We start from the raw sequence: 14,353 nt of genomic DNA, 5'->3' as shown, positions 1-14,353 counted from the left end.
ACCTGATGGCCAGGCAGGGAGAGCTGCAGAAGCCGGGCAGGCAGAGTCCCGTTCAGGGAGAGCTGCAGAAGCCGGGCAGGCCGAGTCCCGCTCAGGGAGAGCTGCAGAAGCCGGGCAGGCAGAGTCCCGCTCAGGGGGAGCTGCAGAAGCCGGGCAGGCAGAGTCCCGCTCCGGCTGCGGTGCACTGGGCCACAAAAGGTGCGAGGACTCAGCCGGGCAGAGGGCAGCACAAGCTCAGCTCTGTATTCTGGGGGAAGAAAAAAAAAGGCATTTCTTGGAAATCTCCTGCATGCCCGGTGCTGGCAGAGCTTGGCTGACAGATTCACCCGTTTACGGGATAAAAGACTAAGCCTGGGAGAGGCAGGCTGGCTTGTCCAGGGTCCCCCGAGAGCCCCACCCACCCCGCTGCCCACAGCCCTGTTCCTCCCCCAGGCAGTTCCTCTGGAGCTTCCGGCTGCCGGGCGAGGCCCAGAAGATTGACCGGATGATGGAAACGTTTGCCACTCGCTACTGCCTCTGCAACCCAGGCGTCTTCCAGTCCACAGGTGCCAGTGTGGGGCGGGACCGGGGCTCTGGACCCCTTAAGCATCGCCAGGCACAGATCTGCCTCTCAAAGCACCATGCTTACCCAACTCCCTCTGGTTTCTCCAAATACCCAGACCCTGGGAGCCCAGATCATTCCAAGCCCTCACTGAGCATCAGCTCTGTGCCCGCCCCTCTATTGGGCACTTGTTGGGCAGAGCTGCCGCTCATGCTCCTCGGGGGAGGAGGCAGGAAACCATGGCCCAGGGTGCTGGGCAGCAGCACACTTGTCTGAGGGCAGGGACTGGGGAGTCAGCATGTCCAGGATGGCTTGCTTCCCAGAGGCAGTGGGGTCTGAATGGGGCTTTGAAGGTTGAATAAGAGTTCTCCAGAAGGTCAAGGGGATAAAGGGCAGTTTGAGCAGGAGTTCTAGTTCAAGCAAAGGCCCTGGGCAGGACAAAGCCGGACTTCCCTGGCTCTGGACACACACCCCAGAGCAGCAGTCACCTCCCTCCCAAATGCTCCGCCCAGTGCGCTGCCTCGCACGTGAACATCTGGATCCGAGAACAGGGGCCCCACGATGCGGCCAGATTACCAAGCAGCACTGACTAAGCCCTGAACAGCGGTGCCAACAATAAGTGCTCCCCGAGACCTGGGAGGCAGAGAACAGCGTGGGCAGAGGGGCTGGCGGGCTCTGTGGGGCAGAGCGCTGGAGCTGAGAGGAGGACTTGACTGGATAGGAAAGGGGAGGGAGGGGACGCCCGGCAGGGGCCCCACAAGAGCAAAGGTGCAGGGGTGGGAAGCACCGAGGCTCCCGGCCGTGGCCGCAGGAGTGGCTTTGGAGCAGGGAGTCCAGTAGGAGTGGAAGGTGAGCCCGGCCTCGAATGCCAAGCCAGGAGGAGAGGGGGCCCTGGAGAGGCGGGCCCTTGGTCCCTAGGAGGAGCCGGGGCAGAGGAGGGGAGAGCGGCCAGGGCAGGCTCTGACCCGCTGTCCCCACCCACAGACACCTGCTACGTCCTGTCCTTCTCCATCATCATGCTCAACACCAGCCTCCACAACCCCAACGTCCGGGACAAGCCACCCTTCGAGCGCTTTGTGTCCATGAACCGCGGCATCAACGCCGGCAGCGACCTGCCCGAGGACCAGCTGCGGGTAAGGGGGCGTGGCCTCGCCAGCCCCGGCACCTATGGGCAGCCCGAGGGGGCTCCTCTGAGCTGAGCCATCGGGTTGGCGACCGTCTGGAGTAGGACCCCCGTAAGAGCCTGGTCCTGGCATCCCCCTCCCACGTGGCCCCCGTGTTCAGAGGTAGACCACCCAGGAGGTCCTCCCAGGCCTCAAGCTTTGAGGGACTCTGGCATCCATCATTCACACCTTCCGGAAAGGGCGCCTCAGGCAGCCCGTCTATTTCTTGGAATCCCAGATTCTTAGATGCTGAGTGCGTCAGAGCTGAAAACCCTCACGCTCTCCCCGCTTCAGAGGGAGGAAACTGAGGTCTCCCGCAGGCTGCACGTCAGCTCAAGAGCTAAGCAGAGCCCAGGGCTCCTGTCTCCTCGTCAAGCAGCGCCCCACTCGGCCACCCTGCTCCAGGCCCGGTGGAGTACAGCCCTGGGTGACTCGGGCTGTGCTCACTGGGAACACGGCCACGGAGACGCAGAGGACACTACCTCCCTCTCCTGGGGGCAGGGAAAGGTGTCGCCCTGGAAGACTCCACAGAGGGGGTGGCTTTGACCTGGGCCTTGCAGACTGAACAGGAGTTTCCCCCGAGGAGAAGCAGAGAAAGGTCACTTCCGAAAGAGGAGGCGGCCAGCACCCAGGACTGGCCTGGTTGGGGAGGGGAGGGGAGGGGAGTCCGGATCGGCAGGCTGGGGTGCGGGTGCCTGTGGACAGTGACGGGCGGCATGGTGGGCCCAGGGTGTCCGGGCGTTTGGATGGCAGCCGCGGGAGTTGGCCTGTTTTCTGTGGGCCACAGGGTGTCGGGAGCAGTTCTGCAAACACTGGCGTGAGATTCAGAGCCTGGCTCAGCACAAATGAATGGGTAGTTCATTTCTCGGAGTGGACATGCCCAGAGCTCCATAGAGCCCCAGTCCGCTCCAGGCCAGAGCCTGGCAGGAGGGGGGCAGAGTGTGAAGCCCACGCTCCCGGCTTAGCACCATGTACCTCCTGCAGAAGCCGGGGGAGCCTGGGTCCGGAATGAGGCTGGCGTCCCCCCCACCCCTTGTCTGAGAAGGGCCCTCAGCCCCCCCACGCTTCTTAGTCCCAGAAGGGAACATTGATTGTGGCGGGAGCTCTGGTCAGATCTCGCCTCCCCGCCTGCCTGCCGCGTGACCTTGGGAATGACTCACCCTCTCCCAGCCACCAGCCCCTCAGACAACAGAGATAATGGCGCCTGTGTCACCGAGCTGCTCTGAGAGCCAATGTTTTCAATGCAAAGGGCACAGCCCATGCAGGGACAGAGCAATTGGTGGCTTGTGCCACTGGTAAGAAGAATGAATCATGATTTTAACACCCCCCGGCACTTAGTCAAACGCCTGAAACATAAAAGGCACTCGAGAACTGTTGACTCACCTCATCATGGCACTCCGGCAGAAAGCTGGGCACACGGCTGGCAGTTAATGAGTTAATGGCCAGCCAGCCCAGTCCTGCCCATCTCCCCTTGCCACAGAGTAGCATCAGCCCCCAGGGAGCCTTCCCAGCACCTCCCTCCTGGATCTTAGCGCAGTTTAAGCCATTTGTTGATCACAATGCGTTGCATTTGTGTGGAGCTTGTAACTTTCTGCTCACAGGGCTGGCTGGTCTGTTATCTCAGTTTTGCCTCAGACTCTGCCTGGGGGGTCTGGGAAGGGTTCATCCTCCTCCTTGGCCACCGAGAGAGGCAGGGACGGAGCAGAGCTGAGAGGTCAGGCCACACCCGAGTCCTGGTCCCCACGTCCTGGTACATGACGTTAGGTAAGTGGCTTGACCTCCCTGAGCTCCCAGCTCCCAGGATTAGTGTAGGAAGGGAAGGTATTTAGCAAAGTACCTGGTACAGTTGGAAGGGCTAGTTCATCCAGAAGCTCCCAGGGCACACGGAGACCCACCCAGGCCTGGTCCTTGCTATCCAAGGCTTTCACAGGTCGCTGCTGTGGATGGCCGGACGGTGCGGGGGAGGGGGGTCTCCTGGCCTTCTCTCTGGGCCTCCTCTTCCTCATATGCAAAGCCAGGACTCGGCTTTCAGCACCTTCGGATATTCAAAGTTGGCCCCTTTGCGGAAGGATTCCTCGTGGAGCGATCCCAGCCCGGGCCCTGCGGAGGACTCATAGTGCTTTGAAGAGCCTGATATAGGAATTAAGCTGCTGCAGGTGCCGCCCCTAAAGAGAGGCCAATCCGAGGGCTTGCGGACCATGACGGGGCACAGCTGGGAAAGGCTCAGACAGGGGCGCGGTGGGGTTGAGACACGGGTGGGTCGAGCAGGTCTTCCCTGGCCCTCGTGATGGGACAGGCCACAGTGCCTACGAGACTTGGGGCAAAGACACGGGGTGTGGACTCAGAGGATGGAAGATCAAATCCTAGCGCTGCCTTTATGGCTGAATGACCTTGAGTCTGGGCCTCAGTTTCTTCATCTACAAAGTGGGCTGATGACACTGATCCCACATCATCCTTCTAGAAGCAGAGATAATGCACTTCAAGTCCCTGGCACTTGGCAGGTGCTGGAGAAATGAGAGGAATCACTTACCGTGAGAGCGCTGCCCAGAGAGGGAGGAAGGATGTGAGAGGAGAAGGAGGAGGGTTACAAGTGGAGAAACTGAGGCCGGGCAGGGGAACAACCTCCCAGTTCAGGGCATCTTCTACTGTGGAGTCCAAGTGACTCCATCAGAACTGACATGTCTGAGCCCAGTTCCAGGGACTCCACGTTCTCCTTAAGTCTCTCGACCACCTTAGGACTCTAACCCGCTGTCAGAAACCATCCCGTTTACAGTGGAGGAAACTGAGCTCCAAGAGGGGTAGCTGGTCAGGGAGAGGTTTCATAGTTTGTGAGGAGTTCAGATTCGAAGCCATGTCTGTCTGATCCCAGAGCCCTTCCCTCTGCAGAGACCAGGGGCACGACTTAGGGACAGAGGACTTGGCTGTGTGTCCCTGCAGACAGTCGCTTCCTGGCTAGAGGAGCTTGAGCTCATGTAACAGAAAAGATCAGGGATCAATTTGTCTTCGGGTCGGTCGGCTTCAGGTGTGGCTAGATCCAGGTGCTCAGAGAGGTCGGGTATCGGTCTCGTCTCTCGTGCTATCAATCACCCTCCTCCATGCCAGCTTTCCTCTCAAAGGGGCCCTCCCCAGGCTGTGGCCGGGATGGCTGGGCAGCTCCAGGCTCCCATTTTGCTTAGTTTAAACTAAAGTCCCAGAATTCAGGCTGATTGGCTGGCTTCGGTCACCCTTCCCTCCCTGAACCAGTCACTGAGACCAGCATGATGAGATGCTCTGATGAGCCAGAAGGGACCCGTTCACACCCTGCCCTGGAGCCTGGGTGGGGGCAGTGGGTGTCAATACCCCTGGGCAATCTAGACAGAAAGTGTGTTTGGGGTGGGGTGAGTCCCCAGAGGGACTCGGGCCGTAGAAAGGGACAGATGCCAGTGTCTGATGGTGCCCACCCAGCAGAAGTCAGCCTGGCCCCGTGGTTCGGTGGCCGCAGAAGCAGGGGTGTTCGGTTGGGGGGTGGGAGGCTGGTGTTTATAAGGTACAGGAAACATGGGGAGCTGAGCGGTTTTCCTTGTGGGGGCAGAATGTGCAGGCGTTTATGCTGCGCGCAGAAGCTGCCAGGGCCCCCAGGGGGTGTGGGGCAGGCTCCCCTGCCCGCCTCCTCCGGCTTCCAAATATTTGTCTGTGCTGACAGCTTCGCTGACAAGGCCTCCTGCTGCAGCCCTTGTTTAACCAGCATGAGCCACCCGGGAGTTCCCAGGGCCAGGCTGGGCCAGGCAGGGCATGGCTGGGAGAAGCAGCGGGCCTTCCGGCCGCTCTGAGGGCTGCAGGGGCTCCAAACAGAGCAAGGGCCCTCCCTTCCCCCAACCCCTCCCGCCCCGCACTCGGTCAGAAAGACCTTCCCTAAGCAAACACCATTTCTAAAACTTGGGGGGGAATCAGGCAGCACTCATTAGATTTTTTCATTTAAAATGTTGAGGCAACCATCTGAACAGCAGCGCACACAAAGGCAGCAGAAGGAAAAGATTTGATTATCTTGGGGATGGAGAGCCAGCACGGCGTCTGGTTTCCAGAAGCAGAAATAAACAGCTCGAAATGTCTCCCCAAACACTTGGAAGCCTGGGCAGCTCTTACGAAATGAAGCGCCCAGAGGGTCCAAAACGCACAAGGATGACCATCGCCAACACCCACACTCCGAAGGGAGGTCTGAGCCCTGGCTTGCACCGCCAGTGACAGGCGCTCCCGCCCTTCCCAGCTCCCAGGCTGCTCCTCCCATGTGTCAGCAGCTCTGGCGGCCAGAAAGCCCCCACAGAGAACGGAAACCGCTCTCTGGGACCCCGCCCCCCAGTCAGAGCCCACCCAGAACAGGTCCTTTGCCTTTGACAGCCGCAGTCAGCATTTCACCTTGAGAGCTTCCTTCGGCCGGACCAGCCCCAATCCCCCGGGCTCCTCTGTGCCCCACCCAGGGCACCTGGAAGTCCCTGCTGCTGCGCCTGAGCAGGGGTGTTGCCCAAGGAGGCCCTGCCCTTGCCTGCTGTGCCCCAGCATGTGCATCTATGTGGTGTGTGTGTATCTGTCTGCACTTACATGTGTGTATCAACGGTATTCCTGTGTGTGTGTTTCTATGTGTGTGTTTCTATGTGTGTGTGTTTGTGTGTGTGTGTGTGTGTGTATGCACAAACATGCACGCACAGGTGAGCGTGTGGGTGGGTGTACAGGTCCCAGTCACTGAGTGTCCTGTCTCCACCACCGTCACAGGGTGGCAGTCTTGGACGTGCTCATCTGACCTGTACGCACTTGGCGGAGGGAGTGCAGGCGGGGGCTGTACTCCTCCCTCCTCATCACCTTCTGTGACTTGGAGAGGGGGCTCTGACCCTGTGTAGTCTATTTCCTACCCCAGAACCCTGGCCAGCCAGCCTGTTCTCTCCACTTATTGGATAAGGACACAGCAGCTCAGAGAGGCTGAGGGACATGCCCAGGGTCACACAGCCACTGAGCGACCGGGCTGGGATTTTAACCCAGAGGGCCCAGTGCTCTTGTCCCACCATGCCTCCGTGCCACTGGCTGGGATTCCGGGCGGGGTGTGTGGGTGGAGGTGTGGGTGTGGGTGGGGAGCAGCATCCATTCAGTCAGCAAACAGTTGCCAACCTGCTTTAGGCCAGGCCCTGGGGAAGCTGGGCGGTGACACCCAGGCCTGCCCTGGAGGAGCCCCCTATTTGGGAAGGTCAGGCCAGCAAGCAAGCTGAGGTTGGAATAGATAGCGCGGGGGCCACGCGTGCGGCGACCACACAGTGTCGGAGGCGCTGACCTCCTCTCGCTCTGCACGGGACGTGGGTGGGGGAGCACCAGGGGGTCTGGGGGAACCCGGGAGAGTCTCCCCAAGAAGGCCAGGGACCCACGATGAGCTAACGGGAGAGGAGAGTTTACCCCAAGGTCCAGTGACCTGCCCGAGGCCACACAGGCCAAGCCAGGCCCCAGCCTGGGAGGGACGTTACAGCCAGGCCTCTCCCTCCTTCTCTCGGGCCAGAACCTCTTCGACAGCATCAAGAGCGAGCCCTTCTCCATCCCCGAGGACGACGGCAATGACCTCACTCACACCTTCTTCAACCCTGACCGCGAGGGCTGGCTGCTCAAGCTGGGTGAGACGCACGCGCACTCAGGCACACAGGCACACGCAGGCACACACTCGGGCACACTGGGGCACATGCTGACACACACAGGCACACAGTCATGTGCACTGGGGCACATGCTGACACACTCAGACACATGGGGTCACACGGCTGACACACACAGGCACACACTCGGGCACACTGGGGCACATGCTGACACACACAGACACATACTCAGGCAGACTGGGTCACAGGGCTGACACACACAGGCACATACTCATGCACATTGGGGCACATGCTAACACATTCAGGCACACTGGGTCACACGGCTGACACACACAGGCACACACTCATGTGCACTGGGGCACATGCTGACACACAAAGACACATACTCAGGCACACACTCAGGCACACTGGGGCACATGCTGACACACTCAGGCACATACTCAGGCAGACTCGGTCACAGGGCTGACATCAGGCGCACACTCATGCACACTGGGGCACATGCTGACACACAGGCACACACTCAGGCACACTGGGTCACAAGGCTGACACACTCAGGCACACACTCATGCACACTGGGGCACATGCTGACACACACGCACACACTCAGGCACACACTAGCCAGACTGCTCATGCACACTGGGGCACATGCTGACACACAGGCACACACTCAGGCACACTGGGTCACAAGGCTGACACACTCAGGCACACACTCAGGCACACTGGGGCACATGCTGACACACACACACAAGTTGACATGCAACCTCAGGGTGGAGTCAAGCCGGTCCAGACCTCCTGACTCCCGGTACAGCCATCTGTCTGCCCCATCTCTCCATCGGTCTGTCCTGGGAGTGAAGGGGATGGTGGGGGAGGGAAGGACAAGCAGGAAGAGAGGCAAATGCTGACAGACCCACAAACCCTTCACCTCCAGGTCCTCTCCCTTCCCGAGGGCCACTGAGGAAGCTAAGGCTCCATGAAGTTAGGGCACCTGCTGGAGGCCACAGGCAGCGAGTGGCAGATCCTGGTGGGCAGAGGGCGGGGTGTCCCTGAGGACAGAGGGGGCAACAGGCTGACAGAAAGTGGCTCAGGGGAGCCTCCCCCAACATGAGGGCCTAGACCTGCAGAGAGGAGCCGGGGTGGGTGCTGCGGTGGTGTGGGCGGCAGCTGCAGAGTCTGGTAGGGGAACCACAGGGCCCAGCCCCGGCCCCCACTCCCACTCCTGACGCCTCCAGCAGGGACCGCTTAGCCGGGCACAGGGGCCTTCTGCAGCAGGGGGGTCAGCTGTGACATGGGCAGAGTAATCACTGGGAGGCTTGACTGCAGCAAAACGGCCAAGCGCTTGCCTCTGGAGCTCTGCCCTGGCGGGTTCGAATCTCAGCTCTGCAGAAGATTCTTGAGCAGAGACTTGGTCTCCTCATCTGTGAAATGGGTTAATAACGATCTCCTCCTCACAGGTGCAATTAATAAGTGATTATTATTTAAAACCCTCTAGAACAGCGGTTCTCAACCTGTGGGTCGCGGCCCCTTTGGGGGTCAAACGACCCTTTCACAGGGGTCGCCTAAGACCATCGGAAAACACATATAATTACATACTGTTTTTGTGATTAATCACTCTGCTTTAATTATGTTCAATTTGTAACAATGAAAATACATCCTGCATATCAGATATTTACATTATGGTTCATAACAGTAGCAATATTACAGTCATGAAGTAGCAACGAAAATAACTTTATGGTTGGGGGTCACCACAACGTGAGGAGCTGTATGAAAGGGTCGCGGCATAAGGAAGATTGGGAACCGCTGCTGTAGACTGTTGCCTGGCTAAGGAAAGATGAAACGCTCAGCCCAGCGCCAGGCAGGGAGCAGGCCAAGGATGGACCGAGGGGCGGGCGGCAGGACAGCCCGCGAGTGGCCAGCCACCGTCGGGGTCTGATCATGGAGGAGCCTCGCAGGCTGGGTCGGGCAGCTCAGGGAAAACCTGGGGGTGCGGAGCAACTAAGACTTCTGAGAAAGAAAGGAATAGACCTGGGGGAAGTGCAGCCGGCTAGGAGCTAGGGGCCCAGCGGGGGGGAAAGCACCCAAGGCCCTGCTCTTCCGGGGGGAGCATCGCCGCCGGTGGGAGGAGGAGGAGGAGGAGGTCGAGGAGGAGGAGGAAGAAGGGGTGGAGGAAGAGGGGGAGGAAGAGGGGGAGGAGGAGGACTGACTCCGAGTTGCCCTCTTGCAGGAGGCCGCGTGAAGACGTGGAAGCGGCGCTGGTTCATCCTGACCGACAGCTGCCTCTACTACTTCGAGTTCACCACTGTGAGCCCGCCCTGCCCCTGCCCCGCACCCCCTCTGCACCTCCACGCAGCAGTCCCCTCACAGAGCTGGGGCCCTCTGAGATCACACAATCCACCTCCGCACCCATTTTACAGATGAGGAAAACTGAGCTACGAAGAGGAGGAGGGGCTGGGCCAAGGGCCAAGGCATTAAAGTTGGGTCTCCTAACTCCCAGCCAGGGCTCTCTCGGTGCTGCTCCCCGTCCAGGGCTGGACAGAGTCTGGGAAGATAGGGGTCCTCCCCTTGGTTTTAGGGAGCCCCACCAGCTCGCTCCCCTGTCCACACCTCAAGGCTCCAGTTGCTGATCATGACCTCCCCTCTGGTTCCCCTGCAGGACAAGGAGCCTCGAGGAATCATACCCCTTGAGAACCTGTCGGTGCAGAAGGTGGACGACCCCAAGAAGCCGGTAGGTGTCAGAGTGGGGACCTGGGAGGCCGGAAGGGCTGGTGGGAGGAGAGGGCGGTTGGGCTGGGTTCTCCAGCAGGCTAGGCCAGACCCCCTACCCCCCCCCGGGGCGGGGAGGGGCTCAGAGCTGCCTCCATCTCCCTCCTGAGGCCATGGACCCTGCCCCTGCCCCTCTGCCTCTCAGGAAGCAGGCCTGGGGCCAGGTGTGTGCTGCTGCTTGTCCAGGCAGGTCTTACCCAAGAGCCTCGTCCTCTCTGACCTCCTGGAGAGTCCAGCCCAGCCCCCCTCTCCTCCCATTCCTGCCCTCACCTGGCTGCCTCCCCACAGTTCTGCCTGGAGCTCTACAACCCCAGTTGCCGGGGCCAGAAGATAAAAGCCTGCAAGACGGACGGTGACGGCAAGGTGGTGGAGGGCAAGCATCAGTCTTACCGGATCTCGGCCTCCAGCGCCGAGGAGCGGGACCAGTGGATCGAGGCCATTCGGTAAGGGATGCCCAGCTGCCGGGATGGGCTTCCTGTCACTTCCCAGAAGCCCCTGCTTCTTTCGGGCCTTCTTTCCTGTCTGCAAAGGAGGATAACTCCAGAATCTCCCTCCTGCCTCTGGCATGCAGCTCCCTCCCGCCCGTACTCTGTGCGCACTTCTCTAGGCCAGCACAGTGCCAGGCGCCAGGGCACAGGGGGTGCGGCACCCGCTCCATGGGGCTGGCGGGAGGCGCAGAGGAGAGGTCAAATGCCCAGCTCTTTGCCCAGAGCCTGACATTGGTCGGAGCTCAGGAAGGCGCTGTAGTTAGCGTCAGGATCCTAAGTGGCCCTGGGAAGACCTGGTAGAGACGGAGGGACAGGTGTTCCCGGTGGGAGGACCAGTGTGGGCAAAGATGAGAGAGCAGGTCAGTGCGTGGCACAGTCCTGGCGGCTGGTACTGGGCAGCGTGGGGCCTGACTGTGTGGGGACAGGGCACTGTGGGGGCTGAGCAGTGAGAGATGAGGCAGCAGAGGATGGCAAGGCCTTGGCTGCCATGGCAACGAGCTTGGATTTCTCGGGGGGCCCTGAGGAGCCACAGGTGGGTAAAGAGAGAAGGGGTGTGGCCAGGTGAGAAAGGCTACGGTGTAGGGGCCATGGAGGGACAGGCCATGGAGAGGCAGGGCCAGGTGAGGGGCAGGATAACAACCTTGACTCTGAGCCATGGGGAGATGCGGGCAAGGGCCAGAGGAAGACCTAGGACCAGTGTCTGGACCGGGGCCATGTCCCAGGAGCTTGAAGGGTCTTTTCTCTCAAACTTGGCAGCAGCTCTATTAGGCTGCCAGTTCGAATCCATTCTCACTTCCGTTTTACAGATGAGGAAACTGAGGCCCAGAGCGGGGAGGGACTTGCCCAGGGCCACCCTGACAGTGAGGGACAGAGCCAGGCCAGCCAGCAGGTCTGACTCCATCCAGGATCTTTCCACCTCCTCCTGAGGGTCTGATGGAGCCTGCAGGGGGGTGCAGGGACATTTGGGGGGGCAGACTTTCCCAGGCTTTCAGCTCTCAGCCTCCTCTTTCCAGCCCTGATCATGGGCCTCTGGGTTAGGCCAGCGAGGCCAGACACTGCCGGCCTGGTCCCGGGTCCTGGTTGGGGTCATCTGGCCTTTCCCTGCGAAACCCACGCCCCTATCACAAGTGCTGGGAGATAGGGTGCCTTGATGCTGGCTCAGCCCCCCACTCTTTCACCTGCTCCCCTTCCAGGGCCAGCATCACCCGTGTCCCCTTCTACGACCTGGTCTCTGCTCGGAAGAAGAAGATTGCCAGCAAGCACTGAGCTCCTGGGAGGGGTGCTGGGCCAGGCGTCCCGGAACCCCATGACTATGGTACCTGGAGACCCACCTCCCAGTCCAGGGCACCCTTTCCTGGCCTGCAGACACCCTCCCCTCCCCCGTTACTTGGAGCTGACAGAACGGGGAGGCGGAGCTCAGGAAGGTGGGTGGGAACAGCTGAGGGCCCCAATGGCATTGAGGCCCCTCGGCACCCAGCTGCTGCCAGGAGAGGCCTGAGGAAGCGGGCGAAGAGAAACCAGCCCCCCGTCCTCTCTCTGGGCCTCAGTTTCCTCTTCTGTGACTGTCTCCTCGCACTCTGAAATGCCGTCAGGCCTCACGGCAGGAGGGCCGTGGGGTTCCTAAGCTCCATCCCCAGGGCACTGTGTGCCTTCTGCCCAGGGCTCACTCCTCCTCCGGTTCCTGGAAAACTGGGGGATGTCTTGGCCCCTCTGGCTCTGTGCTTCCCACCATTGCACCCGGTGAGGGGCGCCTCGGCCCCAGTGCAGGCCCCAGCAGTCAGCCCCTGACTGCCTCCCTCCTCTCAAACTGCTTCCTCCAGGCAGATGGACGGGATTGCACCAGGTCCCCTAGGGAGCTTCCAACTGGAGATGTCTGCACTTGTTTACTGAGCTGGAGGGGACTCTGGACTGGAAGCTGCGGGGAGCCCAGAGCAGAGTGGGCTCCGCCCTCGGGATGTCCATTTCAGGGGAGGCGCCGACAGGACTCCCCAAGAAAATGGCGCAGAACATCCCAGGCAGATGTACTCGAGCAGGACTGGTGGCACAACCAAGAGGCCAAGAAGAGAGAGCTTGTGAGTGTGGATTCCGGGAAGGCTGCCTGGAGGCAGCGGCCAAGTCGATGAGTGACACGGAAGCTCATGGCAGAGTCTCAGCCAGGCTTCCCTGCGAGACCCCTGAGTGGTTCCCATGCTGGTGAGGGGCAGCCCAGCTGGCCCCACATCCCGGGACCCTCTGCAGCAGCACGCAGAGAGCCGAGCCGACTCCCCAGCAACTGACAGGCTTCTGTCTCCAGGGAGGCCCAGCCTGGAGGAGGATTCCTCCCTCGAGCAGGCTTCTTCTCAGAGGCACTTCTCACCCCCTCACCAGGTCCTGGGGGAGCCCCTGGAGGGAAGTTCCCTGAAGGAAGCAGCATATGGGGTTGCCTCTGCCCACTGCCAGCCTGAGTGGGCGAGCAGGAGCTCGGGGGTTCCCCAGGGGAGGGGAGGCCACCTCTCTTCTCCCCATCGCCACCCCTCCACGGGGACAGGAAGGCGGCTGCCTGGTGGAGGGAGACCCCCCATCTCTGGGAGTGTGCAAGTGCCTGCTATGAGATGGCACTGAGCAGGCGCTGGGCTGGGCTGGGCTGGGCTGGGCAGCTGCAGGAGGCGGCCTTGCAGGACATGTCGGGACTTCCCAGACCCCGGGTCAGCCTGGGAGCTGACCTCCACCTCTGCCACCTCACTGGCCCATGAAGGGGCAGCCAGGGGTCATGGGAGGAGCACTGGTCTGGGGGTCACGGGGTCTGAGGTCCTCTTCCTGCCACTGCCATCCGCTCACTGGCTGTGTGATCTGAGTCCACTCCCGTCCCCTCGGTCCTCAGCGCCTCCCCTCACTGAGGGGGAACCAGTGACTGTCTGGGCACGAGGAGCATGAATCACTGAGATGAGAGAATAAAAGTCATGATCCACCTCCGGGGTGGGGCCTGTCCTCTCTCTGTGACCACTTCTGCCGTCTTTGACCCAGTCCTGGCCCTTCACCGTCATCACCTCCCCTGCTGAGGGCAGGAGGGCCAGGCAGGGAAGAGTGGGCACTGCAGGGGGGGGTGGGGTTGGACCCTCACCCTCAGGACACTTGAGGCTGCCACACTGGACAGACATCCCCGAGGGCCGGGTGTGCCACAGGGCTCTCTCAGAGCAGGGGTGGGGCGAGCTGGTTCTGCTGGAAAGAGCTGCTGCCTGGGGGGAGAGGTGATGAGCTCCCTGTCTGTGGAGGGATGCAAGCACAGCTAGCTCTAATGACCCTGTGGGGAGTTGCAGAAGAGCTTGAAGGTGGTGACCTTCCTTTACTTGTACTTCTTACAATATTTATTAGATTCCTCCAGGGTCCCAGGCGCTGTTCCAGGCACTGGTGAATCCCTGCCCACTGGGGCTTACATTCTAGCCCAGGGGTGGGCAAAGTTTTTGACTCGAGGGTCACAGTGGATTCTTAAACTGGACTGGAGGGCCGGAACAAAAGCATGGATGGAGTGTTTGTGTGAACTAATATAAATTCAAAGTAAACATCATTACATAAAAGGGTACGTCTTTTTTTTTAGTTTTATTCATTTCAAACGGGCCGAATCCAGCCCGCGGGCGGTAGTTTGCCCACGACTGGTATATGGTGTACTCTTTACTTCATGCTGAGAGTATGCTGTTTATTCAGGCGTTCCCTGTTGATGGACATTCACTTTGTTTTCAGTTGCTTAGTGCTGCAATAGTATTCTTGTATGTATCCATTTGTTTTCCTACTTTTGTTTCTATTGCAGTTGGCTCCCAGAAG

The 14,353-nt window shown here is 60.3% G+C and overlaps 1 protein-coding gene across 1 annotated transcript in view; it reads left to right on the top strand.

The window, feature by feature from the left end:
* Positions 1-13,506, top strand: part of CYTH4 (cytohesin 4) — a 49,552-nt gene extending 36,046 nt beyond the window's left edge. Inside the window, exons 6-12 of the mRNA XM_015559834.1 lie at positions 433-545; positions 1,526-1,674; positions 7,220-7,331; positions 9,529-9,605; positions 9,958-10,029; positions 10,356-10,510; positions 11,749-13,506. Coding sequence (XP_015415320.1) covers positions 433-545; positions 1,526-1,674; positions 7,220-7,331; positions 9,529-9,605; positions 9,958-10,029; positions 10,356-10,510; positions 11,749-11,821 — 751 coding nt within the window. The 3' untranslated portion in view covers positions 11,822-13,506. The remainder of the gene's footprint in view (positions 1-432; positions 546-1,525; positions 1,675-7,219; positions 7,332-9,528; positions 9,606-9,957; positions 10,030-10,355; positions 10,511-11,748) is intronic.
* The last annotated feature ends 847 nt before the right edge of the window (positions 13,507-14,353 follow it).

This window comes from Myotis davidii, unplaced genomic scaffold, assembly GCF_000327345.1.
Source record: "Myotis davidii unplaced genomic scaffold, ASM32734v1 scaffold514, whole genome shotgun sequence".
Taxonomy (NCBI): domain Eukaryota; kingdom Metazoa; phylum Chordata; class Mammalia; order Chiroptera; family Vespertilionidae; genus Myotis; species Myotis davidii.
Note: the sequence above shows the minus strand (reverse complement) of the source record. Positions and strands in the feature narration are given on the sequence as shown.